Source organism: Protopterus annectens, chromosome 12.part0, assembly GCF_019279795.1.
Source record: "Protopterus annectens isolate FY-2018-M chromosome 12.part0, PAN1.0, whole genome shotgun sequence".
Taxonomy (NCBI): Eukaryota; Metazoa; Chordata; order Ceratodontiformes; family Protopteridae; genus Protopterus; species Protopterus annectens.
Genome location: NC_056746.1, coordinates 455,148,472 through 455,176,460, shown reverse-complemented (window position 1 = coordinate 455,176,460; position 27,989 = coordinate 455,148,472). Strand labels below are relative to the sequence as shown.

The 27,989-nt window shown below is 40.3% G+C and overlaps 1 protein-coding gene across 1 annotated transcript in view; it reads left to right on the top strand.

The window, feature by feature from the left end:
- Positions 1 to 27,989, top strand: part of IQCE (IQ motif containing E) — a 2,620,731-nt gene that overhangs the window by 1,250,128 nt on the left and 1,342,614 nt on the right. The window contains exon 13 of the mRNA XM_044089561.1: positions 850 to 905. Coding sequence (XP_043945496.1) covers positions 850 to 905 — 56 coding nt within the window. The remainder of the gene's footprint in view (positions 1 to 849; positions 906 to 27,989) is intronic.

Here is a 27,989-nt window from a genome sequence, read left to right as displayed (position 1 = left end):
TATGTAGATGTTAATTTTGTAGATACAATCTGGCTTCTCTGCATACTCTTGCAGAACATTATAGACTGCATATGACCTGCAAGTCCAGGTGTGTCTTTGGGTCTGCTGTCCATCAAAGGTATTTTATCATAACATCAACTAAGAAGAAGAGATGGGAATTCTACCCTAGTGGCTGAAGTGAATGGACTGATTATATAAGATAATAAATTATGCACTTCCCAAAATGATAGCTCTTCATGCTCCATATCCATCTATCTCAACATCTCCTTCCAACTTCCCCATACTTGGCATTAGCAGCTTGTAGGGCTGTTAAGGAGATGATTGTGTTCTGTGCATCTGTGCCTCACTATTCAGGGGCACATTCAGATCTGGAGGAAGGGAAGATTTGCATAGCATACTGGTAGAACAGGAGGAGCCAAAGCCTGGTAAAGTTTATAGATGCCGAGCTGACTACTGACCGCAGCAGCTAGTCGTATGTATTGAAGTGGATTGACATGGATCACAAAAGCTTTATTCTCATACATATTCTCTGTTAAGTATTTAATAAACGGTTCCCTCTTACTTTTTCTTAATTGGTGTGCCAGCCATTTGTCGGGTTTTCCCATGAGCCTGCCAAAGGTTAATTGACTAATCACTATCTAGCAGCAAATCATTGGTTATATATTTTTTCTAGCGGTATTACTGCAGAATAATAACAAATTTATAATTTAATACAAGTTAGGTGCAATATCTGCTGTAGTCAGCCTTACAAATCAGGAATGGGATGGTTTTGTGTAGTTATTATGAATGCTTTTAATTCTGTTTTTGCTTGTAAAGTCATGCCCTGAAGTAATTAATTTCTTATTTTAGATTTTGCAGGCTGGAGTAGGGAGGAACTAATACAGCTAATTAAGGAGCTGGATAAGGTGAGTGTTGGATAGATGGGCCTTTAACAATGCATACTACTACTAATGATAATAATGTCAAATGCTACGTATTCACAGTCATACCTCCCATCAACAAAGCTAATGGGTATAAACTTTATGTAACTCCAGATGTCATCAGATGCAAAATGCAATATCTTGATATTACTAGAGTTCCTTTTTTGTAATCTGCTTGCAGTACCTTCCTAAATGCTGGTATTATCTGTAGATGTTTACTGTTCATAGAAATTTATTTTCAGTGATTTATAACAGCTATATGTAGGAAACCATTATAGAGGGCATAATGATTTTCTTTCAGGTGGTTCCATTAAGTTATTAATCTTTATTATAGCACCTCGTCTGTCACTGTTCTCCCTTCCTTCCACATATGATATATATTATCAAGTTGGCACCTTAAGGGAGTAATGGATGACATTTTCTTTTTTCCAATCTGCTTGCTATGATTAAATTTGAACAGAACTCTTGCATTTGCTTGTGTTGTTTTAAAAAAATAAATAAATCCAGAAATAGGTTTCCCATTTCATCAGTCCATCAGGTCCATCTGTTGGGTACTGAGCTGCTTGTTGGAGCCAATCCAACCATCTGTCAGTGCTTCTCACCTAGAGCTCCTTCAGAATTGTCCTCCCATAATTCCCCTTTACCCTCACACACCCCAGACCTTGTTTGCCACCATAGTGAACAGGCAATCTGCGTGTCAATTAAGTGGTCATACTTTTTTGTTACTATTTAAGATACATATCTTCTAACATAGTATATATATATATATATATATATATATATATATATATATATATATATATATTGGGTTTATTCCTTTCTATGCTAGTTGTCTTGTTAATTGTATAGTGAACCTTCCTCAATAATTTCTTTCATCGACTTCTTCACAACACTAAGGCAGTAGGCCTAACACCTCTCCTTTGTCTGTCCAAAAAGAAAAAAGAAATCTTAGCAGTGGTTGATTTAATTATTCATATCTTATAAGTATGCTGTACTGTTGTTTTTCTTATAGTGTATGCTGTTAGTAATTTCCAATACCCAACTCCTGCTGATTTTTACTTATATTCCTGTTTGTGGTGTTTCCCTGACAACAACCTTCTGCCCCTACGAAAGCAGATAGAATGTATAACGTTCCTCAGTCTTTCAAAATTTTATACAACCATCCCAGACATCCCAGCACTATAACTTTAGTTAATCCAGCTGCTGCTATGCATTTTAAGTCTAATCCTTTCTTCTTCAGACAAGGATGGTAAAGCTACTTGGGAAAAAAATTGTATGCTTCTGCAGCTTTGATTTTTTCGAATTCTGAATTGTCAGGTCCACATATTAAAGTTTATACTGACTAATTGTGAAAGTATGAAGAATATTTAGCTGCAATTTTCTCTTGTTAGGAAAAATCTGCTTTGTGTAGTTTAGTTTCTTCCTTTTTTCAGGTCACTGATCATTGCTTGAAGTCTGTAACTATACTGCTTCCAGGGCTTTTGCCACTGGTATTGTTTTGAGGAGGTTTGCCTGGCTGCATTTTCAGAAACTCCCAAATGATGTCAGGAATAACATTTTGAATTATCTTTTGAAAAGAGATTTAGTGTTTGGACCTTCTGCTTCAGAGGTTATCAGAAAGTGTGATGAGTGAAGTATGCTGATTCAGGGAATCTCTCAGATTTTTCAGCCCTTCTTCCCTAAATTTCCCAAGAGGTGTTCTGCTCTCGTGTCCAGTTTTGGCAAGAAACAAAATAAAAAGTCCCAGAAGAATGCTGGTATGCACATATTTAAAAAGCAATGGAAGGAAGGTTCCAAAATGAAAGGTGGATTCCCCCAGAACAAAGGACAGTCAAATAAGGCAGAATGACTATTTAAAGGACCTTGCTCCCCTACCCCAAAGGCAGTCCCTTATAACTTCCAGGAAGTCTGAATCTCCTGCTTCAGACAAATGGGTTCTGAATCTGATCCAGTTAGCAGGGCGGTAATAGAAGCAGATGTTCATTGTATTGATCACTGCTGCTACACCATTAGCTATGAATTATATCCTCCCAATGATGTAACAGCCATCCAGCTTCCAAAGCGGACAACTTCCACACTCTCAAACTGCTTGAGCTGAGCTGCCTAAAATCACAGGTTTGATCCCCAAGCCCTTCAGAGCTTTCCTGCCTTTGAGGAGAGCACTCATGTACAGGGCTTTGCTTGTGCTGTTTTTCATTTGCTGGGCAGTTCCCTTAGCAGAAAGGTCTTCCACATAATGAATGTTATTGTTTAAATTTACTTTCCTGTTTAGGAAATTTATTTTCAGTTTAGGAATTTGTTTTAGCTAACTGTCGCAAGACTTAAACTGTACTTTTAAATGGAAGTGTACTTTTTTCCTGTCAGTTTACAAGTTGTTTAAAGTTGTTGAAAAACTTTTTTTTCTGTCCAGAAATTGTGTTTAGTTTACTTTTTGGGTTTGTCAAAGTGTATTAACTGCTTTTTGCTGTGTGTTTTTTTTGTGAGAAATAAGGGACTTTTGACACCTTTAACAGTTTACTGGCTTTTGCTGTTTATTTTCCCCAGGAATGGGGCAACATTTTTGGCTTGATCATGGAACAAGCTACCAGTCCCATGGTTGGTCCTTCTTCCAGTCACAGTAACAAAAAGTTAAGCAAACAGCCTTTGCCTCCACAGTAGACTTGCAACTTGACCTGGCCGCAGGTGGGTGACTTCTCTGTGGCCAAAACTCTTTCCACAGACCACTCACCTTTTACCAGATTTCTTTGGTGTAGCACCTACACTCAGTATGGACTAGGGGTTAGCCACATCCTCTGTGGCTATTGAGGTCCCCCCAGGGGGCAAGGGAGAGCCACTTTTGTTGGTCCTGGGAGAATGAACAGGGAAGGCTTCGCTGTTTAGTCAGAATATTGTGCCCATCCCTGGGAGAAGCTGCTGCTACCATTAACAGCACTGTTGGCCCCATTTTTCCTGTCAAAAAGAAACAGAAAATTAAACATGGATCTATTCCTCCTCAAATTTCTATGGACAGGAGTTTACTAAGTTGGGCTCAGGGTTTAGGTCAGGCTATTGTTCCTTCTTTTACAGTGTGTTTTGGTAAAAGAAAGAGGAATGTCTTTTTCTTGAAGAGATTCAAGAATCTGAATCTGAACAGCAAGATGTAGTGACATATGCAGGGTTTTCTCCTCAGATCTCTTATTCAGATTCAGTGAAGAGCACTGTGTCTGATTCTGCTTGTTGGGGGGGGGGTCTCTCTCTCTGAGACTGTTTCCAGACTGTAGCTCTGTTTTCAGTGGGAGAACACAGATTTCTCTGTCCCTCAGAAAATACAATGAGCTGTTAATTTCTAGAACCTTCACCCATTCCTCCAGTGCTGTTAGTGCTGGAGGATGTGTATGTCACTACCTGCAGTTTTCCTGACAAGTCAGCCTGCTGCCCCTAAAAAAGCAGATAGATTGTATAAAGTTCCTCAATCCTTTAAGTTTTTATATACTCATTCCAAACCTGACCCAGCAGTTATAGCTTTAGTTAATCCTACTGCTGCTAAACATTTAGTTAATTCCAATCCTACACTTTCTGACAAGGATGGGAAAGTAATTGATTAGTATGGGATAAATGTGTATGCTTCTGTATCTTTGATTTTCAGAATTATATTGATGAGTATAAGCACTGACTGAAATTAGATCTCGTTATTAGTATTTTGCAACATATAATTATAAAAATGTTGTACTGACAGTCATTGCCAAAATGTCAAGTGCAGTTTGCATGATGATTATATAGTATTTTACAATAAAAAATGTCATAATAAAGCATTTTACACTTAAAAATTACGGTATAAAAACAGAATGCGAAACAGTCATACATCTGCATAAACCTTTCAGATATGGTACGGGCCCATAACACTGATATATTACCTGAGTGTGCTTATTTATTTAGAGGCTTATAAAGATTTTTTCTGGTAATCATCACATGAAATCAAATCCTGATATGATATATGCTTCAGGAAGTGAAACAAATGACAAGCCTAGGTTTTGTCAGGAGACAACTAGATCCAAACAGAATGAGTAATATAATGCAAGTTGTAAAGAAAGCTAACAGTTGCAATTGTATTGCTTCAAATTATCTGAATAAAGTGGTTGAAAGAGTGCATTACCCATTGTTTACATATAAAGAAGTGGTTTCTACTATAATTAGATGCTAAGTTATTTTTAGATATAGATGATGCATTAGGGGATTCTGGAAGATAAAACTAGATGATATGAGCTCTGATTTGTAAATATTTAATATGCTATCAAGAATGCTGATACTCCATTTGATATTTTATCACTGCTAGAGGTCTTTCAGAACTGTTTCATAAATAATTAAAGGCTGGGATGGTGGTGTGAATATAATCGATGGCCTAACAGTATGAAGTTAGATACAAGAAAATCATTATAAGAGAGCAAAATTGATTAAGACATCATAATTTCAAGTTGTATAAGAGAAAATGTAAAATAAGAATGACAGGTGTGAAATATGCATCATCTTTTATTGGTAGGTGGTAGGGACTGAGTCATCGTCATTATCATCCTCATCATCATCAGACCCTTTTTCCCATTTTCTACATGGGCTCAGTGTGTCGTGTTAACTGTCACTATGTCTCTTGATTCAGTGCCACACTCCTGCCTTCTTCAACACTCATGCCTGACTGTTGCAGACCTTCTCTCACACAATCCAACCACCTCTTTGCTGGATAGTCTCATTTTCTCTTACCTTTTTCCTGTCTGTCCCAAATCATCCTTACCAAATGTTCTTCTGCTTTTCTGCACATGTGTCTGAACCACTGTAATCTGTTCTCTTTGATCTTTTCTGCAGTTGGAGCTACTTTGGTTTCTGCTCTTGTGTCCTTATTTCTTGGTCTGTCCCACACTGTGCATCCTACCACCCTTTTCAGGCACTTAAATTCCATCGCCTCTAACTTCCTCTGGCTTTACTGCCTAGGTTTCTGTACCATACAGTAATACTGGCCACACCACTGTCTTGTACATCTTACTTTTCAGCTTCTTTGGCATTCTTCTTTCATTCACTACACCTGAGACTCTGTGCCATTTGGCTGCAGCCCCTCTGATTCTAGCTTTGACCTCTTCATTCAGACTTCCCTTCTACTCAACCACCCCTCCCATATACATGAAGCTATTAATTTGTATCACTATTTTCCCTTTTGTCTCAGTTCTCAGCTTCTTCTGATTTCCCCAATTTTCTGCCATTACCACTGCCTTATCTGTGCTTACTTTCATCTCATGTGCCTTCAGTTTTGCATTCCATTTCCCTATCCTTTGCTGAAGTTTTTGCTTAGAGTCTGCCTGTAATGTCACGTCATCTGCATACAGCACTTTGTTGATCTATCCCCTCCAGCCTGTTTGCTAATGTAGTCTGTAGATCAATATGTGTGTATATACCTTTAAGAAGCTTTCCAAGGGCTTGCACAAGTGTATAAATACTGAGCACGTGCAAGTCAGACCGCCATTTTGTAGTTAGCTGTTGAGATGTAAGCAGGTATGTATGTAAGGTCTGTTTGCTAACTAGTTTGTTCATATTTAATAATGCTGCTATCCATCCTGATGTGTTTGTATGTATTAAAGCATCTGGACGAAACCTCAAGCCTTCTTGTTATACGTGTTAGAGACGAATAAGCGACATTGTGCCAGAAGTGGCATGTTTAAAAGGACATAGTGTTAGAAGACGCATATTGAAGGGGCATGAAGTCAGAAGTGGCTTGGCTAAAACAACCTAAGGCCATTGTTTAGGTGCTGGTGGAATATACAGGAGTGGATCATTCCTAAAATGTGCAAACTTCGTAAAACAGGTCAGAAACAAATTTCAGGTATTAAAACTTGCTCAGCACTCTTTCTTTTTGTACAATATGAAATGGGGCATACAGAATGTTCTAAATAATATTCGCATGAACAAATATGTACGGTATTGATAAAATTCAAATTACTAATGAAAATGTTTGAAATAAAGTCAGAATTGCATAAAATGAATAAAATAAAGGGAAATGACCACATTTTCACAAAGCATATGTATATTCTTATTAAGCAAAAATATCCGAGTTATTAGAAGTGTATAAAGTGTTCACGTTTGTGCAGTGTTACAGTAAAGCTATTTCACAAAAGTACAGCCATTACGTAGGTTCATAGGTTCATAGATAGGTATTAGGCTATTGGCCCTAGGGCCTATATAAGCCTAGCCAAACGGTACCCTGGCTTTTGCCACCCAAGAAAATTATTTTTCCTGTGCCCCTGTCAAGCAGGGCCACAGAAGTGATCCCTGGGGTGAATTTCCTATCTCCCATCCAATCATCAAGATTTTTCTTGAAGAGTGCTAATGAGGAGCTTTGTTTGATATAGATAGGTATCTTGTTCCAGAGTATGGGAAGTCTCTGGGTCAGGAATCTATCCCTCCAGCATGTTCTGTTTATTGTGGTGACAAGGTTTAGGTCCCTAGAGCGTGTAGCTCAAAGGGATTGGGATTTCTTTATGTGGAGCATGTCCAACAGCTCTGGGTTTGACATAGCTTTGTATGTTAGGCAGAGATCGCCTCTGAGTAGACGATATGCGACAGAGTAAAGCTGGAGTTTTTTGAGACGATCTGCGTAAGGCATCTGTTTGAGGCCAGTAATCCTCTTTGTGAGGTATTTCTGTGGCCTTTCCAGTTGTTGCAGATGTCTTGTGAGGTACATACCAAAAGGGGCGTTGTACTCTATAATGGGTCTAATGAGTGATGAGTAGAGGGGAACAATGACCTCTTTTTTCCTGGATGAGAAACCTTTTGTGATGAGGTGTGCAATGTAGAAGGATTTCCTGACTACTGTGGCAATGTGATTATCAAAGAAGAGACTACTGTCCACCTGTGTCCCAAGATCTCATCACATTTCGGTGTTAATGTTACAAGGCATATTTCACAGAGTGCAGCCATTACAGAGCATAGTTCACAAAGTAAAGTATTTCAAAGAGTTTATTGTGCATTTGAATGTTATTACAAGCTTACAGCACAATTTATTCATATAGAATTACAAGGGCCATATTCGCAGTGTGTTTGTGTATACATTATGGACATGGCAGACGGATGTCGAAAACCCAGTGCACTTGTATTTGACAGTAGTATTACTATGACATTTTCATATAGGCTGCATTGTCTAATAAAGATGACTGTACAAAGGCATTTTTTCTGCTTAATTTAGCTGGGTCAGAAGCTATAGAAAGAGAGCGTTCATTTGTGTATGTACCTGCTGTCTATACAGGAGAGGGGGAACCGTCATATTGTTATACCAGCTGAGTCAAGGGAGGACCCAGAGTGCTTAAAATGTAAATTTAGAGAAATGTGTAACCCCCAGACAAATGTTACAATGGAAAGGCACTTATTTTACTCAAGGGATCCAAAGCCTGGTAAAACTTTTGCAACATATATAATTGGCCTGAGAAATAAGGCTAAAACATGCAGATTTGGTGACTTAAGGGATGAGTTGATAAAAGACAGACTTGTGCGTGGTATAAAAGATGATGCTGTAAGAAAGATTTTGCTTCAGGACAGTGATTTAACTTTGAATAAGGCCATTGAGATTTGTCAGATACACAAGCTCACAGAAAAGCACACAAATACGGTTACAAATGAGAATAGCTCTAGAAGGCATGGTGATAAAGCTCATGTTGCTAGTATGCAGCACGTTATTAAGAGAAACAGGCCCAAGCACATGTCAGCAACTGCAACCCCTGCATCACTCACTGGTAATCCCCAGAACTTTCCAGCACATTCCAGACTTTACAGTCTCAGTGAAGCACAAGAGTGAGTCAACAAACTCAAAGTATGGGCCCCAACCTAGTTCCATTGCCAAATGTTGCAATTGTGGTAGAAGCCATGAATCTAAAATCTAAAATGGAGACATGTTTAGCTTTTGGTCAACAATGCCACAAATGCAATAAATGGAATAATTTCAAAAGATTTTGTAAATCAAAAGGCCCACATTATTTTATTAAAAGGGATCATTTTAACAAATGAGTTGATCAGTTAGACAGTGGCAATTCTACTCTTTATGTTGATGGTGTGTCAGTGCTTCATGAAATGGTCAGTGCAGTAAATTTAAGGGCAAAGAGTGAAGTATTTTGCACTGTTCAGATAAATGGCAAACCAGGTCGTCAGGGGTATAAAGCATGCAGCCGATGCCATTACATCAGTCTTTCTTGCGGTGCAGTGCCCGAAGCAGCAGTAGTTTGCAAGTGCCGGTCAGCCAACTCCTGAAATTTTCATTTTCGAATTTCAGAACCGAAGTCTTCAACTAAAAGCTAAGTACCCCGTTGGGGAAACTTTTTCTTGCTCCTTGCCGATGTCAGTAAAAGTTAATAATTGCATTACTTTTGGGAAGCAAATACCTCATAAGGATTTTCATTTGTACTGTATTCCTTGCCTAGGCCCTGACCATGATGTACCTTGCTGTCAGTTTTGTGCTTTATTTAATCAGCGCACTGTCCATCGTCGGTACATTTTTGCTTCTAAATATTTTGGTTCTTGGTTTAATTATCCAGAAATGATGTCGGTTAGCCATCCAACTTCATGAATACTGAAAAAACGCAAAGAAAAAGACAGAGACAGGCTGTTGAGGTCCAAAACTGCCAACGGTGCTTCTCCTAAGCTATTCGCCAGTTCGCTGGTACTCAGTGAGGTGCTTTCTCAGCCCCTGATACCCGCTAGTTCTGATTCGCAGGCCTCTACTGAGACCCATTCGGAGTCTGGTATGCCGTGAGATGCTTCACCTATGGAACCCGTGGATGTCTCTACCTTGGATGGGTCCAGAGCCGCTGTGCAGGCACCGGCTTCTGAGGGTGTATTCAGGCCTACAGAGTTGCATATTAAACCGACTCCACCTTCAATACTAAGGCCTAAATCTCGATCTATGTCTAAAAAACTGACGCCCAGGCCACATGTTCAGGCCCCTATGCCTAAAAAACAAATGCTCAAAATGGCTGAAGATTTAATTACTCTAATCGGGGGTAGTCAACCCCCACCCCTTCTAAGAGGCCTAGGGCTGAACCTGACTATGAATCTTCTCTTCTAATGACCTGGATTTGTCCATACCTACTTATGAGGATTCTGATGCAGAGGATTCCATTCCCTCTGCTTCTCCCCCTGAGGATTTTTCTTTTGGGGAAACTTTACAAACCTTAAGGGAGCATTTCCACTGGGAAAGTCAGGAATTTTCTGAATCCAAAAAGAGGCTTAGGAATTTCCTTCTTCTTCTTTAGCATAGGCCTTTGGCTATACCTCTTGTACTAGACATTGTTGATGATGTGTTTTCGGAATCCAGTATGGCCCCTTATTCCCTGCCTCTGGCCCTTAGTAAACCAGACAGATACTACAGGGTTCCTGAGTCCCACAAATTCCTTTTCAAAAATCCTGTTGCGGACCCAGAAATCATTTCTCAGGGGCCCAATGACATTAAGGCTTCTACTGCTAAAACTCCTATCCCTTCTGATAGAGACTCCAGGGCACTGGATAGATGGGGTAAAAAGGTTTATACTTCTGCAACCTTGTCAATTGGGGCTTTAAACTGTCAATTCCATATGCTAAAATATCAACAGCATATCAGGGGACTGCTTAAACAGAAAATGATGTTGATTTCGTACTGTGTGGAAAATAAAGATTTACAGGACTTATTGCATTCAGCTGAACAAGTTGGAAAACATACTTTGCAGTGTGGTTTTGATTCTTTACAGGCCTCTTGCAGGGCTGCTGTTGCTAGGTCTGTGCTTAGAAGGCATGCTTGGCTTAAGGAGCAGTCTCTGCCTGATCAGATAAAGCTAAATCTATGCAAACTGTGAAAGATTTCTTACAAGTACAACCTCCAAGATTTAGTAGGCACTGGCCTACTAAGAACTGGTCCTTTCCAGCTCCTTCCAGAGCCACTCAAGCCAAAACAAGACACTCCAAAAGCACCAGGTTTCAGTCCCAAGGGACTCTCAGAACTAAGCAATGGGGTGCTTCTACTTCCAAATCTGGAAATAGCAAGACACCACCCTATGGTAAACCGTCTCAATGACTTTCCTTTAAAATTACCAAGCACTTACCTCTCAGCCGCCCCTTTGGGGGGAAAACTGGCTCTTCATGCAAAAAACTGGCAACTTATAACCCAGGACTAATGGGTTTTAAATATAGTGTCCCAGGGATACAGATTTAATTTCCACACATTGCCAACTCCAAACGGGTGGCCAGACCTGCCCCCAAATCAGTGAGCAGAGGCTCAGAAACAAGTACTTTCCTTCCTAAACATGGGGGCTATTCAACTAGTACCAGAAGAGGAAAAGGGACAAGGTTTCTATTCCAGACTTTTCCTGGTACCCAGAAAAGACAAATTATGGCATCCAATTCTGGACCTGTCTACTCTAAACACCTTTCTGGACATTCCAAAATTCAAAATACTGACTCTTCACCAGTTACTTCCTATGCTAGGCAAGGATGCCTGGTTGGCAACTCTAGATTTAAAAGAGGCTTGCCTGCATATCCCAATCAGGGAATCTTGCAGAAGATACCTACGCTTCAAAGCAGGCTACTTGCATTATCAGTTCTCTGCACTGCCCTTTGGCTTGTCTACTGCGCATAGGGTATTCACAAAGTGCCTGGCTCCAGTAATTGTATTTCACAGGCAAAGAAATATTCAAATATATCCATACCTGGATGATTGTCTAATTCAGGCAGAAAATCAGGCCACTCTTCTAAAACATCTGGCATTTGTAAAAAGGGTTCTAACTTGTCTAGGGTACACCATAAACAAAAAGCAATCACAACTTGTACCCTCTCAAAAAATTACATTCCTGGGTGCAAGCTTGAATACAACTGCCCAGATGGCTTTCTTTATGCCAGAAAAGCAAATTCATTTGGTGACTTACTTCAAACAGGTGGCCTGCTATCTGCAAGACAAATACTGCAAGCCTTGGGGTTCATGGCCTCCTGCATTCTTCTAATTCCATATGCAAGACTGCATATGAGGAAACTTCAGTGGTACTTAAAAATGTTATGGAGTCAACATTGTCACAGCCTGGAAACAATGATTCCTATACCTTGCCTGCAACTAGAGTTCCTATGGTGGGCAGAGGCCTGCCACCAAAACAAGGGACCGCCATTCACACCACCCCCTGCCGCCCAAACCCTAACTACAGACGCATCAGACTATGCATGGGGGGCTCATCTGGCAGGGGAAGTGCATACAGGGCAAATGGAGCCCAAATCAAATGCACCTTCATATCAATCAAAAAGAAATGCTAGCTGTGCAGAATGCTCTGACAGCCTTCAAGGACTACCTTCATCCAGGACAACTAATGGTAAAGATGGACAACACCACGGTTATGTGGTGCATAAACAAGCAGGGGGTTAGGCATTCCTATCCCCTCTGCAGACTAGCCATGGCATTGTGGAACATGGCCTTGAGCTACCAAGTACAACTACAAGCTCAGTTCCTGCCAGGAAAGCTGAATATTCTGGCAGATGAACTAAGCAGAAATCTCATGGACCCACACGAATGGAAACTGGAACCACAGATTTTCTACATGTTGACATGCAAATGGGGGAGCCCAGACATAAATCTTTTTGCCTCACCCCAGAACTACCAAGTTGGACAAATTTTGCACAAGAACTCCTCACAAAAAAGCCTGGAAAGTGGATGCTCTGTCCTTCAGCTGGAAAAACCTATCAGTCTATGCCTTTCCCCCTCTGCCTCTGCTCTCCAAAGTTCTACTAAAAGTCAAACAGGACAAGCCAAAAATGATTTTGATTGCTCCAGGCTGGCCACACCAACACTGGCACCCACTCCTGCGCAGTAGGTCACAAATTTCTCCATGGCACCTGCCTCAGACACCTTCCTTACTGTCTTAGCAGGAGAACCAAATTCTGCACCCTCAGCTTCAAATATTGAATCTTGCAGCTTTAAATTCCTCCTTAGCATCCCTCAGCAAACCTGTGATGGATGTCATTTTGGAGGCGAGAAGACCTAGTACTAGAAAATCTTATGCTGACAAATGGAAAAGATTCTGTGCCTGGAATCAGTCTCAAGGGATGAGCACAGCAGTGCCCAGTTTACCTCAGATTTTGCAATACTTAACTGAGATGCTTCACAAGGGCCTGTCTTTTTCCTCCATTAAAATTCATGCCTCAGCCATTTCAGCTCATTACAACACAGAACCCCCCTCTTCTGTCACCCTCCTGCTAAAACAGTATATCAGAGGGGCCAAAAACTTGAGACCACTCAGGAGAGTGCCAACCTCTGCCTGGGACTGTAACATTGTATTGGAGAAACTCACTGTACCTCCTTTCGAGCCAGCTGCTACTGCAGACTTAAAATTTCTTTCCTGGAAAACAGCCTTCCTTTTAGCAATCACTTCAGCTAGAAGGATATCTGAATTACAGGCCCTTATGGCAGTGGAGCCTTTCATCATCTTTCATGCGAACAGGGTGTCACTCAGGACCAATCCATCCTTCATGCTCAAGGTGGTATCCAGGGCGGCTCTTAATCAGTCCATTCATTTGCCAACTTTCTTTCCCAATCCACAGAACAAGGGGGAGTGGATTCTGCATTCATTGGATGTACACAGACAACTTAGATTCTACTTGGACAGGACTAAATCTCGAAGAAGATCTGAACAACTGCTGGTAGCATTTGCTGCAGGGGCAGAGGGGAAGGTTATTTCAAAACAAACCATTTCTAAATGGATAAGCCATTGTATTCATTTCTGCTATAAGCACCATGGAAAACCTATCCCCCAGGGGATCAGATATCATTCTACCAGGGCTGCATCTACTTCTACAGCCTTTCTCAGAGGTGTTCCTACCAGGGATATTCTAGAAGCTGCTACCTGGGGTTCAGTTCATACTTTCACCAAACATTATCACTTACCAATTTCCTGTAAATCCAGAGCTGGTTTTGCCACTGCTGTTTTGCAGGGCCTTATAACTGGTCTTAATGCTGTATAAATCCATCCTCCCAACCATAGCTTTGGGAATCTACCCAAATGTAATGACTGCAACAGTGAAACACAAAGACCATAGTACAGTTGTGTATACTTACCATAAATGTAGATGTTCAAGTGTATTCACTGTTGCAGTCCTGGTTACCCTCCCTCCAGCCCGCTGTTTTTCTCTTACTATACCTCTACTTTCTTTTACTATGCTTAAAAACCTTTTTGGTGTATTTGCTTTTGTTTGGAGGTATATTTTTGTGTTTTTTTTTTAATTACTTATATATTTTGCTCCCCATTTGGAGGGCACCTGACATCTGGGGCAAGAGAAACTGATGTAATGGCGTCGGCTGCATGCTTTATACCCCTGACAACCTGACATCATGGAAGAAGGGACAGCAACCAATGCAAGACCCAAGACTTTGTTAATCAGGCCGACTGAGGGCAACCTGCCAGCAGATTACCCAAATGTAATGACTGCAACAGTGAATACACTCGAACATCTACATTTATGGTAAGTGTACACAACTGTACTTTCAACGTGCAATATTATGTCAGCAAAAACATTTGCTAGAGTGTGTAATGGTGAAAGGTTTGATTTGGCAAGGTGTGTGAAGCTTCTTGCTTATGGAGGTGAAGAAATTCAAATTGAAGGCTCAGTAGTGCTTTCATGTTACTCTGCTGGAAGAAGCTACGACTTATTATTTTATGTAGTCAAGAGGTACATCCAGTCATTATTAGGGCTCAGAGACAGTTTGAAAATGGGACTGAAATCATTCAATAAGGAGGTCCACCATGTTAGTTAAAAGACCACTACTCTAATTTGGGTCCCTATCACATCAATGAAAACGCATTCAATCGAATGCGTTTTCACCAAACTTAAAATAGTGAACAGGCAAAATAGTGAAGCGGCTTTTCAGCGAATTCTTTCCCTGGGAAAGAAGTCGCTTGGCTGCTTCGTTAGTTTGCCATGTTTTGCACTGTAGTGCGATCTCAGAGTGCGGTCTCAGAGATTCCCTTATCCAGTATGGCTCCCGAATGTAAATGTGCAATAGTTACTGAACTTAGGGTTAGGGTGCGGGTTAAGGTAAGTGCATATGTAGTAGTACATTTAGCTTACACCTTAGGGTTAGAAGTAGGGTTTAGTTAAGTGTATATATGTTTACTTTTTTGGGGGGGGTTAGAAGTAGGGTTAAGTTAGGTGGATATATGTTTTAAACTGTCTCCTTTTTTATTTTGGGTTAGAAGTAGGGTTAAGGTAGGTGTGTGTGTTTTGTAACTGTTTACTTTTTTTTTTTTTTTTTTTTTTTTTTGGAACAGCGATTTCTTTCCCTATGAAAGAAATTGCTGTTCTGAGCTGTCGATATTTTCAGCTTTCAGTGAAATAGGGTTGATCAATCATCGTTCGCTGTTTTCAGCGTTCGATGATCTGATATAGACCCTCTAATTTTGCCCAGCACATTTTTTCTAACTATGCTGATCTTTCCGAAGACAAACTAGGCACACTTCAGTTGTGTATTCCATGAGGTTAGACCCAGAAGTCAGACCAGTTATCAGGCCAGCACACAAAGTTCCACTAGCCATACAGGACAGACGCACAGCCGAGTTAGATAAAATGGTGCAACAAGGTGTGATTATCCAGTTGAAACACCAACTAAAGGAGTATCTTCCATGGTGGCAGCTCATAAGAAAACCTCAGATGACATCAGAATATGTATTGATCCAAGAAATTTGAACAAAACACTTAAAAGACCTCATCATCCAATGCACACAATTGAAGAAGTCACAGCCTTGATGCCAAACACCATCATTTTTTCTGTTTTACATACAAAGAGTTCATTTTGGCAAACTCAGCTTGACAAAAATATCCTCATTGCTCACTACTTTCAGTAGTCTGTTTGGCAGGTACAGATTTTTGAGAATGCCATTTCAGATAAATTCTGCAAATTAAGTCTTTCAACGTGCAATGGAGCAAATTTTTTGGGGTACACATGCTATTATAGTAGACTACATACTGGTAGGAGGTCATGATGAAGCAGAACATGAAAGAAACCTCAGAAAATTTCTAGAAAGGACACATCAAGTGAATCTCAAGCTCAATCCACACAAGTGCAAATTCAGGCTACAAGAATTTCCTTATGTTGGTCATTTATTTACGAGTACAGGCCTACGGCTGGATCCTTCAAAGCAAACAGCCATTCTCGAGATGCCAGCTCCAGACAGTGTTCAAGCCCTGCAAATTCCAGACTTAAGCCAACTTTCAGCACCACTCAGAGAGCTGACAAGTAAGGATATATCCTGGTCTTGGTTAGAGCAACACCAAAGAGCATTTGATGTCCTGAAACAGAGAATTGCTAGTCCACCAACTCTCAGATATTATGATGTTCACAAACCAGTTACACTTTCCTGTGATGTTTCGAAATTTGGTCTTGGTGCAGTCATTCTTCAAGAGGATCGACCCATTGCTTATGCATCGAGAGCTCTTACCCAAACTGAGATGTAGTATGCCCAGATCGAGAAAGAGCTTTGGCAATTGTGTTTGTATGTTCGAATTTCCGTGATTATGTTTATGGGAGACCTATCCAGATTGAAAGAGAATACCAATCTCTAGTCACTATTTTGAGAAAACCTATGCATTCAGCTCCAGCCAGACTGCAAAGGTGATACTGAGATTGCAAAAGTACAGTTTCAATCTTGCCTACAAGAAAGGCAAACTTCTTTATCTTGCTGATACCATATCCAGATTGCACAGAAACACCACAGAACAGCACAAGAATGAAAACCTTGATTTTGAAGTCATGGAAATGAGAATTTTTTCCTCCACAGATCTTGATGAGCTGAAGGATCACACAGCCACTTCATTTTACAAAGGCTCAACCACTTTATCAATCAAGTTTACCTCAAGAAGTGCAACCTTATTTTCCATACATAGATGAGATTTTGTCTGACAAAGGTATCATTATGAAAGGTCTGAAAGTAATTGTTCTAAAGTCCTTGCAACCAGAGTACATTACTATCTTGCATCATGGTCACCCAGGAACCGAATCTACCAAAAGAAGGGAGAGAGAGCTAGTATTTTGGAGAGAGCACTTTTATCGGGTTTCTATTACATTATCGAAATCATGAAACATCGAACACTAAAAGATTGAACTTGTATAGTCAATGTTTCATAATTTCGAAAACATACCAAAAAAAAAAAAAAACAAGCCCCCCTGCACCCCCCACTTTTTAAATATTCCAACTCCGAGATCGCATTAAATTGCAGAAAGGGAATATGCGGAAAGGGAAAATTAAAAAAAATTATAGTTATTTAACTGTTGACCTTTTTTTAAGTTTGAATTGCTGAAACTTCGATTAACTGTGTTCAATGTTTACAGTTTCAAAGTTTCAGCAATTCGATAATGTAATAGGAAGCCCTTTTATCTTGTTCAGTGTGCAACAGTACAAAGTCACATCAACAGAACGAATCACTTCAGCTTAACCAGATTGCGGAACTACCTTGGTCGACAGTAGCCACTGACATCTTCAAGTTGAATGGTCGACATTATTTGATGTTAGTAGACTCTTACTCCAATTGGCTCTAGATCGACCTGCTTCCTAACCTAATATGTAGTACTGTCATTAGTAAGATGAAGCATCATTTTGCAGTACATGGTAGTCTGCACAAAGTTATTTCTGACAATGGCATGCAGTTTACAAGCCAACAGTTCAAAAGATTTGCTGAAGAATTGTACTTTACTCATGTCAGAAGTAGCTCTGAGTACCCACAGTCAAATCGTTTGGCAGAATGCACAGTTCAAAGTGCAAAACAGTTACTTGAGAAGTCAAAATGAGATAATAGTGATGTTTTCCTGAATCTCAAGAATCTCAGAAATGTTCCTCATGATAAACATCTTGGTTCACCTGCTCAGAGACTTCTGTTGAGACAAACCAGAACCACATTACCAATCAGTAATCAATTGTTGGTTCCATGTGTCAAGAACAACATATCAGTGAAAGCCATTTTGTTGAAGAGGCGCCTAATCCAGAAGTCCTACTACAATAAGACCAGTAAGCCACTCAGTCCATTACAAGAGGGAGAAGTGGTAAGGATGCAAACATCCAAAGGTTATGATCATATTGGTGTCGTGAAGAATATTGGTCTAGAGCTGAGATTGTATATTGTGAAATCAGAAGGAGCAACTTTTGGTGGAATTGGAAACATTTGAGACCTGTGTCCGAGCCTATACCACAGCAGATAGCCTGTAAGAAAGACTCTATCTCAGAGTGAGTTGTCCGATGTTCCAATTCCAGAGGACATTCCTGTTCCTATGATGAATCCTGATACGAGTTGTGCACCACAGAATGTCCCTATTGCTAAATTTGTTCCTAATTGTTATGTTACAAGATATGGCCAAATCTCTAAACCCTGTAGCAGATATGACTTGAACATGAACATTGTGTTTTGTTTCTAATGTACATAGTAATGCATGTCTGTCTGATATCGTTTTGCATAAAGGGCAATCTTTTTAAGAGGGAGGATGTAGATCAATATGTGAGTATATACCTTTAAGAAGCTATCCAAGGGCTTGCGCAAGTGTATAAATACTGAGCACATGCAAGTCTGACTGCCATTTTGTAGTAGGCTGTTGAGAAGTAAGCACGTATGTATGTAAGCTCTGTTTGTTAACTAATTTGTTTGTATTTAATGATGCTGCTATCCATCCTGATGTGTTTGTATGTATTAAAGTATCTGAACAAAGCTCCAAGCCTTCTTGTTATATGTGTTAGGAACAAATGAGTGGCATAGTCCTTCACCGGTATGACCAGCTGTGGGCTCAGAGCTGAACTCTGGTGCGCACCCACTCTAACTGGGAACCCCACTGTGAGATGGAACATTGTTTGTGCTTGAGTCATTGGGTCCTTGTACATAGCTAGCATTAATTCCACCACTGTTGTTAGGACTTCTAACCACCATAGTACTGCCCAAATCATCTTTCTTGGGACCTTGTCATATGCTTTCTCCAAGTCTAGGAATGCCCGGTTGGACTCTTTCCTCATCTCTATCTTTTTCTCAACTATCTCTCTCACTGCAAACATCAGGTCAGTTGTGCTGCATCCTGATCTGAATCCGAACTGCTCATCTCCCATCTTACTTTCTCCTGCTCTGTGTATCCATTTATCAATCACCTTCTCCAGAACTTTCTTGCAGAGTGATGGATGTTTGATGCCTTTCTGCTACCCAGAGTTGTTGATGTCCCCTTTGTTCTTGTACAGTGGCATCATTATGCTTATTCTCCAGTCATCTGGGATATGCCTTTCTCTTCACACTGCTATGAGTACTCTTAGGAGCCATTTTTCCCCTATCTTATGCAACATTTTTATCATATCTGCTGTAACCTCATCTGAGCCTGCTGTTGTCCCTGACATCATTTTATTTAGTGCTGTTAGTGCTATTCTTGCTTCTTCTAGGGTGGGCTCTTCTTCTTCCCTCATCATAGGCTCTGTCTGGGACAGTACAGCTTCTATGGGGTTTTCTTCATTCAGAAGCTGCTGGAAGTACTCCTTCCAGCTGCCTTTGATGTCCTGTGGACTGAGGAGCAGGTTGTAGCTGGCATCCTTTGAAAGGTGTCAGACTGTATTCTTTATCTTTCTGTTTTTACCCTACAACCTGATAGAGTTTTTTGTGCCACCCACTGAGTCACTTTACAGAAGTTGGTAGAATGCCTCTGACACCCTGTTCTTTGCTATTGCAACTCCTTTCTTAACTTCTTTTTTAGCCAACCAGTATTCCTTCCTAGCCTGGTCTTTTCTATCTCCCACTTTTTCCTGCATGCTTTCTTTCTTTTGATGATTTTCTGGACTTTTGCATTCCACCACCTGCTTTCCTTATGTACCTTATTTCCACACCTGGCTCAGCCACTTATCTTTTATGTAGCCCATGCATGCTGTTTTGAGGTGCTGCCATTCTTCTTCAACTCCACCTATTCCCTCTTTTTGTTGGGGTGCTAGAGCCCTGAGTAATTCCTTGAACTGTTGTGCTTTCTTCAGCCTGGTCTCTGTTGACCTTAGAGCCTTCTCTGACCATTGCTTATAGCTGATTATAGCTGAATCCTGTTGAAGAGAAAGTCAGAGCAATTGAGATTATGACCATCAGAAGATAAGCCTGCAGAGTTTGTACCTAGTATGTCTGGGACATCACCTCTAAGAAAGCTGTTAGTGCAAGATTTTGCCAAGGAGTGGAGGTCTGAACAAGAGAAAAAATGTTTGAAATTCTTATGTAACCAATTGCAGATGTATAAATATTAAAATACAATGATGTGAATAAGTCAGTTTTATTGCAAGCAGATTACAGATGGAATGGTATAAGAACTGTGATCCTATAAGAGAACAGCAATTTGTCTGTGAATCAACTAAGCTTACAAATTCTCAAAATAGATACGTTTAAATGTAACACTTGAGTGTGGAATGAAGAAGTACAGGAGAGTATACAGAGAAATAGGTTGGTGAAGAAGAAGTGGGATTGTCAGAGAGATGAAGAAAGTAGACAAGAGTATAAGGAGATGAGGTGCATGACAAACAGAGAGGTGGCAAAAGGCTAAGGATATGGCGTATGAAGAGTTGTATGAAAGGTTGGACACTAAGGAGGGAGAAAAGGACCTGTACCGATTGGCTAGACAGAGGGACCGAGCTAGTAAAGATGCGCATCAGGTAAGGGTGATAAAGAATAATGAAGGAAACGTACTCACATGTGAGGAGAGTGTGTTGAGCAGATGGAAACAGTACTTTGAGGGGCTGATAAATGAAGAGAATGAAAGGGAGAGAAGGTTGGATGATGTGTGGTTAGTGAATCATGAAGTGCAGTTGATTAGCAAGGAGGAAGTAAGGATAGCTATGAAGAGGATGAAGAATGGAATGGCTGTTGGTCCAGATGACATACCTGTGGAAGCATGGAGGTGTTTAGGTGAAATAGCAGTGTAGTTTTTAACTAGATTGTTTAATGAAATCTTGGAAAGTGAAAGGATGCCTGAGGAATGGAGAAAAAGTGTTTTGGTACCTATTTCTAAGAATAAGGGTGATGTGCAGAGCTGTAGTAACCACAGATGGATTAAATTGATCAGTCACCGCATGAAGTTATAGGAAAGAGTAGTGGAAGCTAGGTTAAGAAGGGATGTGATGATTAGTGATCAGCAGTATGGTTTCATGCCAGGAAAGAGCACTACAGATGCAATGTTTACTCTGAGAGTGTTGATGGGGAAGTACAGAGAAGGTTAGAAGGAGTTGCATTGTGTCTTTGTGGACTTAGAGAAAGCATATGGCAGGTGCCTAGAGAGGAGTTGTGGTATTGTATGAGGAAGTCAGGAGTGTCAGAGAAGTATGTAAGAGTGGTATAGGATATGTACGAAGGTAGTGTGACAGCAGTGAGGTCTGTGGTGGGAGTGATGGATGCATTTAAGGCAGAGGTGGAATTGCATCAAGGATCAGCTCTGAGCCCTTTCTTATTTGCAATGGTGATGGACAGGTTGACAGACAAGATGAGACAGGAGTCCCAGTGGACTATGATGTTTGCAGATGACATTGTGATCTGTAGTGAGAGTATGGAACAGGTGGAGGAGACCCTGGAGAGGTGGAGATATGCTCTAGAGAGAAGAGAAATGGAGGTCAGCAGGACTAAGACAAAATATATGTGTGTGAATGAGAGGGAGGATAGAAGAATGGTGAAGATGCAGGGAGTAGAGGTGGCGAAGGTGGATGAGTTTAAATACTTGGGATCAACAGTTCAAAGTAATGGTGAGTGTGGAAGAGAGGTGAAGAAGAGAGTACAGGTAGGATGGAGTGGGTGGAGAAGATTATCAGGAATGATTTGTGACAGATGAGTACCAGTAAGAGTGAAAGGGAAGGTTTACAAGAGGATAGTGAGACCAGCTATGATATATGGGTTGGAGACAGTGGCATTGACAAAAAGGCAGGAGTCAGAGCTTGACGTGGCAGAGTTGAAGATGTTAAGATTTGCACTGGGTGTGACGATGATGGACAGGATTAGGAATAAGTAGGATACAGAGAAGTATGTAAGAGTGTCACTCTAAACTAGGATAGCACCTGAATCATCTATCCTTCCCTGATCTCCAAAGAATTTAAAGTTCTGTCGCAGGATTGAGAAATGTCTTCCTGCCCTATCTCTACACTATACCTGCTACTTTCTGCTAGCACTGCTCTCTGCTACCACTTACCTTTATGACCACTGTTTCCTATCCCCCTAGACCTATTCCTTCTCAACTAAGGTACCCAGTAGTTAGCTGCTTCCTGATAGGTTTTTGCTGACTTACTCGCTTACCTGTCTGAACCCGCTCCATTCGCCCTGAGGGCTCACTCTGCTCCCCTACCCTACCCCCAATTCCCACCCACCCCCAGGGGTCCTAACCAAAAACCTCCTGTGGCCACACCCCACTCCTATTCAACCAATCTCATCCTCCTACTCATTACATGCTAACTACCCAATCTCAGCACTTATAGATACTCATTACTTCTAGACGTACTTAATCAATTTACAAACTCTATATCCCAACTTACTACAAAACTTTGCAGTACCTCCCCACCATCATCCTTTTAAAGATACCTTACTCCAATTTAATTATTTACCTAACCGATCACTATGACCACTACACCCAGATTCAAATACCCACTACTATTCCTCTTAATTGCCATCTTACCTTTACTTTCTATAACCTATGTACTAACTAAATATGAACATCTGACGTTGACTAACTTCAGCCAGTCTCTTAAACAATCAACCCTGACAGACCTACTACCTTACCATAACTATATTAATATTACCTCTATACCCACCTATTTAGTGCCAAAGTTTCATCGTTTAGTCCACATCAATTATAACCAACCCAAGAAAACAAAATACATACCCTGCAAATTCCTAAATATCATACACAGGATTAAAAATGCTAAACTTTTAGATGGTGACATCCATCCAAACCCTGGCCTCAATACCACAGCCACCACTAACCCTCCTAAACAAAATCCCTCTACTTCTCAAACCATCACTCAAGCATCAAATTCTCTTCTCATAGCTCACCTCAGTATACAGAGCCTAAACAATAAAGTTGCCCACCTCCATGCCCTCTTAGATGTCCACTCCTTCTACATCCTTTGCCTAACAGGGACCTGGTTAAAACCTACAACACTGGACAATGAAATCACCCCACCAGGATACAATATCCTGAGATTAGAAAGAATAACCAAAAGGGGCGGGGGTGTAGCAATACTATACAAAGCAGATTTGCAATTAACAACAATAAATGTGCAACCACCTTCTATTAGTAGAGCTGAAATCCTTATTTATAAACTCCAAATCAACACCTACAAATCAAGCTATATAATATGCGCCTACCTCCCTCCTGGTAACAACATAATCACCCTTGAAAATATTCTTTCCTGGCTGTCAGCTAACTACCCACAAGAAACCATTATCCTGGGTGACTTTAATATTGACTGGAATACTTACATCTCAGGCAACCAGACTACCCACATAAACCTTTATGGTTTTTCTCAAACTATCACCTCCTCCACCAGGATCCATAAACAAACAAAGAAACAACTCTAGACTGGATACTAATAAATAGTCATCTCCTTTCTTATGATGCAGGAATCCTTCCTGATGATGTCAGTGACCACTCACTAACCTACATAATCAGACAAAAGATTAATGCTCATAAACCAACCTTATATAAAACCATTCAGTCCAACAAAAACTTTAACCCCATTAACTTCCAAACTGAACTGAAAGCATGCGACTGGTCACCCCTAAGATACCTCCAATTAGACATAGCTGTATCCTACTTTAATGCCAAATTCTTGGAAATCCTGGACCATCATGCCCCATCCCGGTCAATGAGAAATAGGACTAAAACCGCTTCATGGCTAACAACAGAGACAAGGCACAAAATTATACAAAGGAATAAAATCTGGGCCAAATGGCGAGCAACTAAAAACCCAGCTGATCATCTAACATTTAGACAGTTGAGAAATGCTACCAAAAAATCGATACTGCTAGATAAAAGAAACTTCTACCACAACAACTAGCAAAAACCCATCAATATAAACCTCAAAAGTTCTGGGCAGGCATTAATAGACTCCTCCACCCAGGACAGTCCAAAACTCCCACTTCAACAGGATCCACCTACAAAACTCCTAAGCATATTGCTAATGCCTTTAATACCTTCTTTACTGAAGCAGTCCAAACTCTCGCCAACTCACTACCTCCTGTTAGCACATGTCTAGCATCCTCCTTGATGAATTTAACCCCATCATTTAATTTACAACCAGTCCCAACGTCTCTCATCTGCACTCTTCTTCATAAACTAAAACCTTGCACCCCCTCAGCTGACCATCTACCAGCAGAATATCTACAGATAGCTGCAGCAGCAATAGCCTTTCCTATTTCCATCCTTATAAATAGAACCATTACTAAAGGAACAATCCCATCTATCGGAAAGTCTCCCTCATTATCCCACTGCACAAAGGGGGCAACTCAACTGAACTCTCAAACTACCGCCCAATAGCTCTACTCTCCCCTTTAGCTAAAATTATGGAAAAATGTATCCACCGCCAACTACTAGACCACCTACTGCGAAATACCTTACTAGCCAACTGCCAGCACGGCTTCAGGCCTCACCATAGTACCACCACAGGCCTCTTATCCTTTTCTGACTGTATTAACAATAACCGAAACAACAATACTTTATCCTCAGCACTTTTTATTGACCTATCAAAAGCCTTTGATAAGGTCAACCATCAACTTCTTTTGAATATACTTGGTTCTCTCTCACAAGATACACAGGCTTTAAAATGGTTTAAATCCTACATTGAGAATAGGCAACAGGCCGTGCTCTGGGAAAATAATCTATCCTCTCACTTTCCTATTACCCTAGGAGTCCCTCAAGGCTCTGTCTTAGGCCCTTTCCTTTTCTCAATTTTCATAAATGATCTCAATCTGATCATTCCTCAAGCTACATGTATCCAATATGCTGATGACTCCACACTAATATGCTCAGCTACCTCTGTACCTCAACTTCAGGCCATTACCCAAACAGTGCTTAACAGAGCAGAAAGGTGGTTCTTACAGCATAGCTTCCTCCTGAATCCTAAAAAACAAAACTACTACTCTTCACTCCCACACAAAGGTCTCCCCCAATTGAATTCATAGTTATATCCAATGATGGCATCATTATATCTCCTGACCCAACTACCAAGCTCTTAGGGGTTAGAATAGACCATAATCTTAGCTTTTCCATACATATTAACACAACAATAAAAACCGTAAACAGAAAATTAGGCTCCCTCTACAGGATTAAACCCTTCCTTACTCCAACAGCTAGAACAACTGTTGCCCTCACCCATCTAATTTCCACCCACCTCTATGCCTGTCCCATCTATACCAACCTATCAAAAAACAACCTTAACAAACTAGCTACCTCCTACAACAATATTGCCAGATTTGCTACTGGTTCCTCATTTAGAACTCACCACTGTCAAAACCTAAAGCAACTAGGATGGTTAGAACTTCATAATCAACTTCAGATTAGACAAGTTATTATCGCCCATAAGATCCTCTATCTTCTTAAAAATTCTCCTATACTTACTAGCCTTCTTACCCCCTACAGTAATTTGACAACCCTTCACTCAGCCAATAAAGTACTGGTATCCACAGTCAAATCCAAAAATAAGGCCGGTGACTCTCTGTTCGCCAGCACTGTTGGCAAATCCGGGAACCTTCTTCCCAATGAACTATCATCTCTCTCTTCAGTGAAACTGTTCAAAAAACAATTCAGAGAATACCTTTGTAACCACTGATTATGCCCATGTAGTAACCCAGACTAATCTTACCACCACTTTCTCTGAACCCTACCTACATAACCATTTGCAATTTAATTCCACCTCTCTCCATGCCTCAGACAGTAGACACACCTTTACTGTTTTAGTATTTATAACATTTTCATTCAGGTAATCTTCTTCTAATTATGTACTTGTACAGCTTGCAGCAGTAACTTGTTATCACATAAAAATATCTATATAAAATTTCTTTATACTTCCTACTACACGCTTCCCTTAAGTTGCTATGCTACTATAAGATAAATGGTATGACTCACTGCTAAATACTGCTCCTTGAGCTGTTACATTTATTTGTGTATTTTTTCTTCACCTCTCTTTCTTATTGTGTGCCACTTTAAAATTGTTTGTTGCTCTATCTGTTTCTTATCTTCTGCTACTTTAATAATAATATTTGTCTATATAACATGTATATTCTTCGGCTTAAAATAGTACTGTACCTTAAGTTGTTACAAACTTACTTATCTGTACCTGAAGTTGTAAATTTTGCTTATGTGGAGCTTTTCTCCCCGGGCCTCTACTGAAAATGGGCATATATCCAGTTAGACTAGCCCAGTCAACAAATGTAAAATAAAATAAATAAAATAAAATAAAGTATATTAGAGGGTCAGCCCAGGTTGGAAGGTTTGGAGACAAAGCCAGAGAGGCAAGATTACATTGGTTTGGACATGTGCTGAGAAGGGATGCAGAGTATATTGAGAAAAAGATGCTAAGGATGAAGCTGCCAGGTAACAGGAAAAGAGGAAGGCCTATGATAAGGTTTATGGATGTGGTGAGAGAGGACATGCAGGTGGTTGGTGTGACAGAGCAAGATGCAGAGGACAGAAAGAAATGGAAACAGTTGATCCGCTGTGGCGACCCCTAACGGGAGCAGCAGAAAGAAGAATAAGAGTCTGGATGTGAGAAATTCAATAAATTTCTGTATGGTAAACAAGGACAAGTAGAAATAAGACTACAGATATATGCAAAGCATAATTGAGAAAGTCTTTATGAAGGACACCTCCTAGTTTGCAGACCATATTACTTCATTTACAGAAGTATAGTCTGAAAGTGAACAACTGACCAGTAAGAAGTATAGTGTATTCCTTGAAGAAATTAAGATTCTTTGGTATTTCTGCATTTGCCAGTAGCATAAAAAATGGAAAAAAAGTTAAAAAATAAGAGATGCATCTACACTGTGCTAAAAATGCAATTATCCAAAATATTGTAATAAAAGGCTGGTCTGAACGCAAATCATCAGTAAGGAAGAAATAACTCTGACTGAAGTTTAATGTTCAGAGCTAACAAAATAATTGTTTCCAATCAGCCATGTAGGCTATGCTTCAAGTAATATATGAATCATATTTGGGAATATTAATGTGAAAAGAAAGAACAAAAGAATTGAAGTATTAGTCAGAAATGTTGACTCATATAGAACAAATAGTACAGAGTTATCTAACAGACAATGCATACCACAGCAGCGGTCCAAAGGAAAAGATGGTGGCATACCCAGTGTGACTATATCCATGTAGCAGAGTAGACAATGAGTTGTTATATTTCAAAGAAGCTATATACCTCATGTTGTTGTTGTTTCTTTCGGCTTTTCCCGGTTAGGGGTCACTGCAGCGGAACTCCGGTCCGCTAATGATTGGCAGTTGATTTTTACGTACCGGGTTGCCAGCCCTGATGCACAACCTTCAACGAAGGTACGCCCGTTCATGCATGTCTCCACGCAGAAGACGCTCTAGCTGAGAGTCGAACCGGACAGCCTCTTACTGTGAGGCGATAACACTACCTCAGCACCACCGCTGCTGTGAATTGTTATTCCATGTTTCCTGAAATAAAAACAGACAAAACAAGTGCAGGAGATATTAGTGTATTAAGGTATATGTTCCCAAGATGGGATATACCTTGATGTTGTCATATCTAACAGTGGGCCACAGTGCAAATATCAGGCATTCTGAAGATGATGTATATTGTTTAATCGATCATCCTGACAACAGTTTGCGTACTTTAGCTCAAAACCAGAATGGCACCTGAGAGGGCTGATGGACTTTAGAAAAATTGGGCAAAATTCATTTACTGGCTTGTCACTGTAGTACAAGGAAGAAATCGAGAAATAAGAGAAAATCAACTAGAAAAGAAGAAAAACTGTGGTGGGTGACGAGTCTTGAAGTGCTCAGCAAAAAGCAGTTTAGGTTTCATCATTTGTAGAGGTGACAGCTTCCAGTAATTTACAGAAAAAAATAAA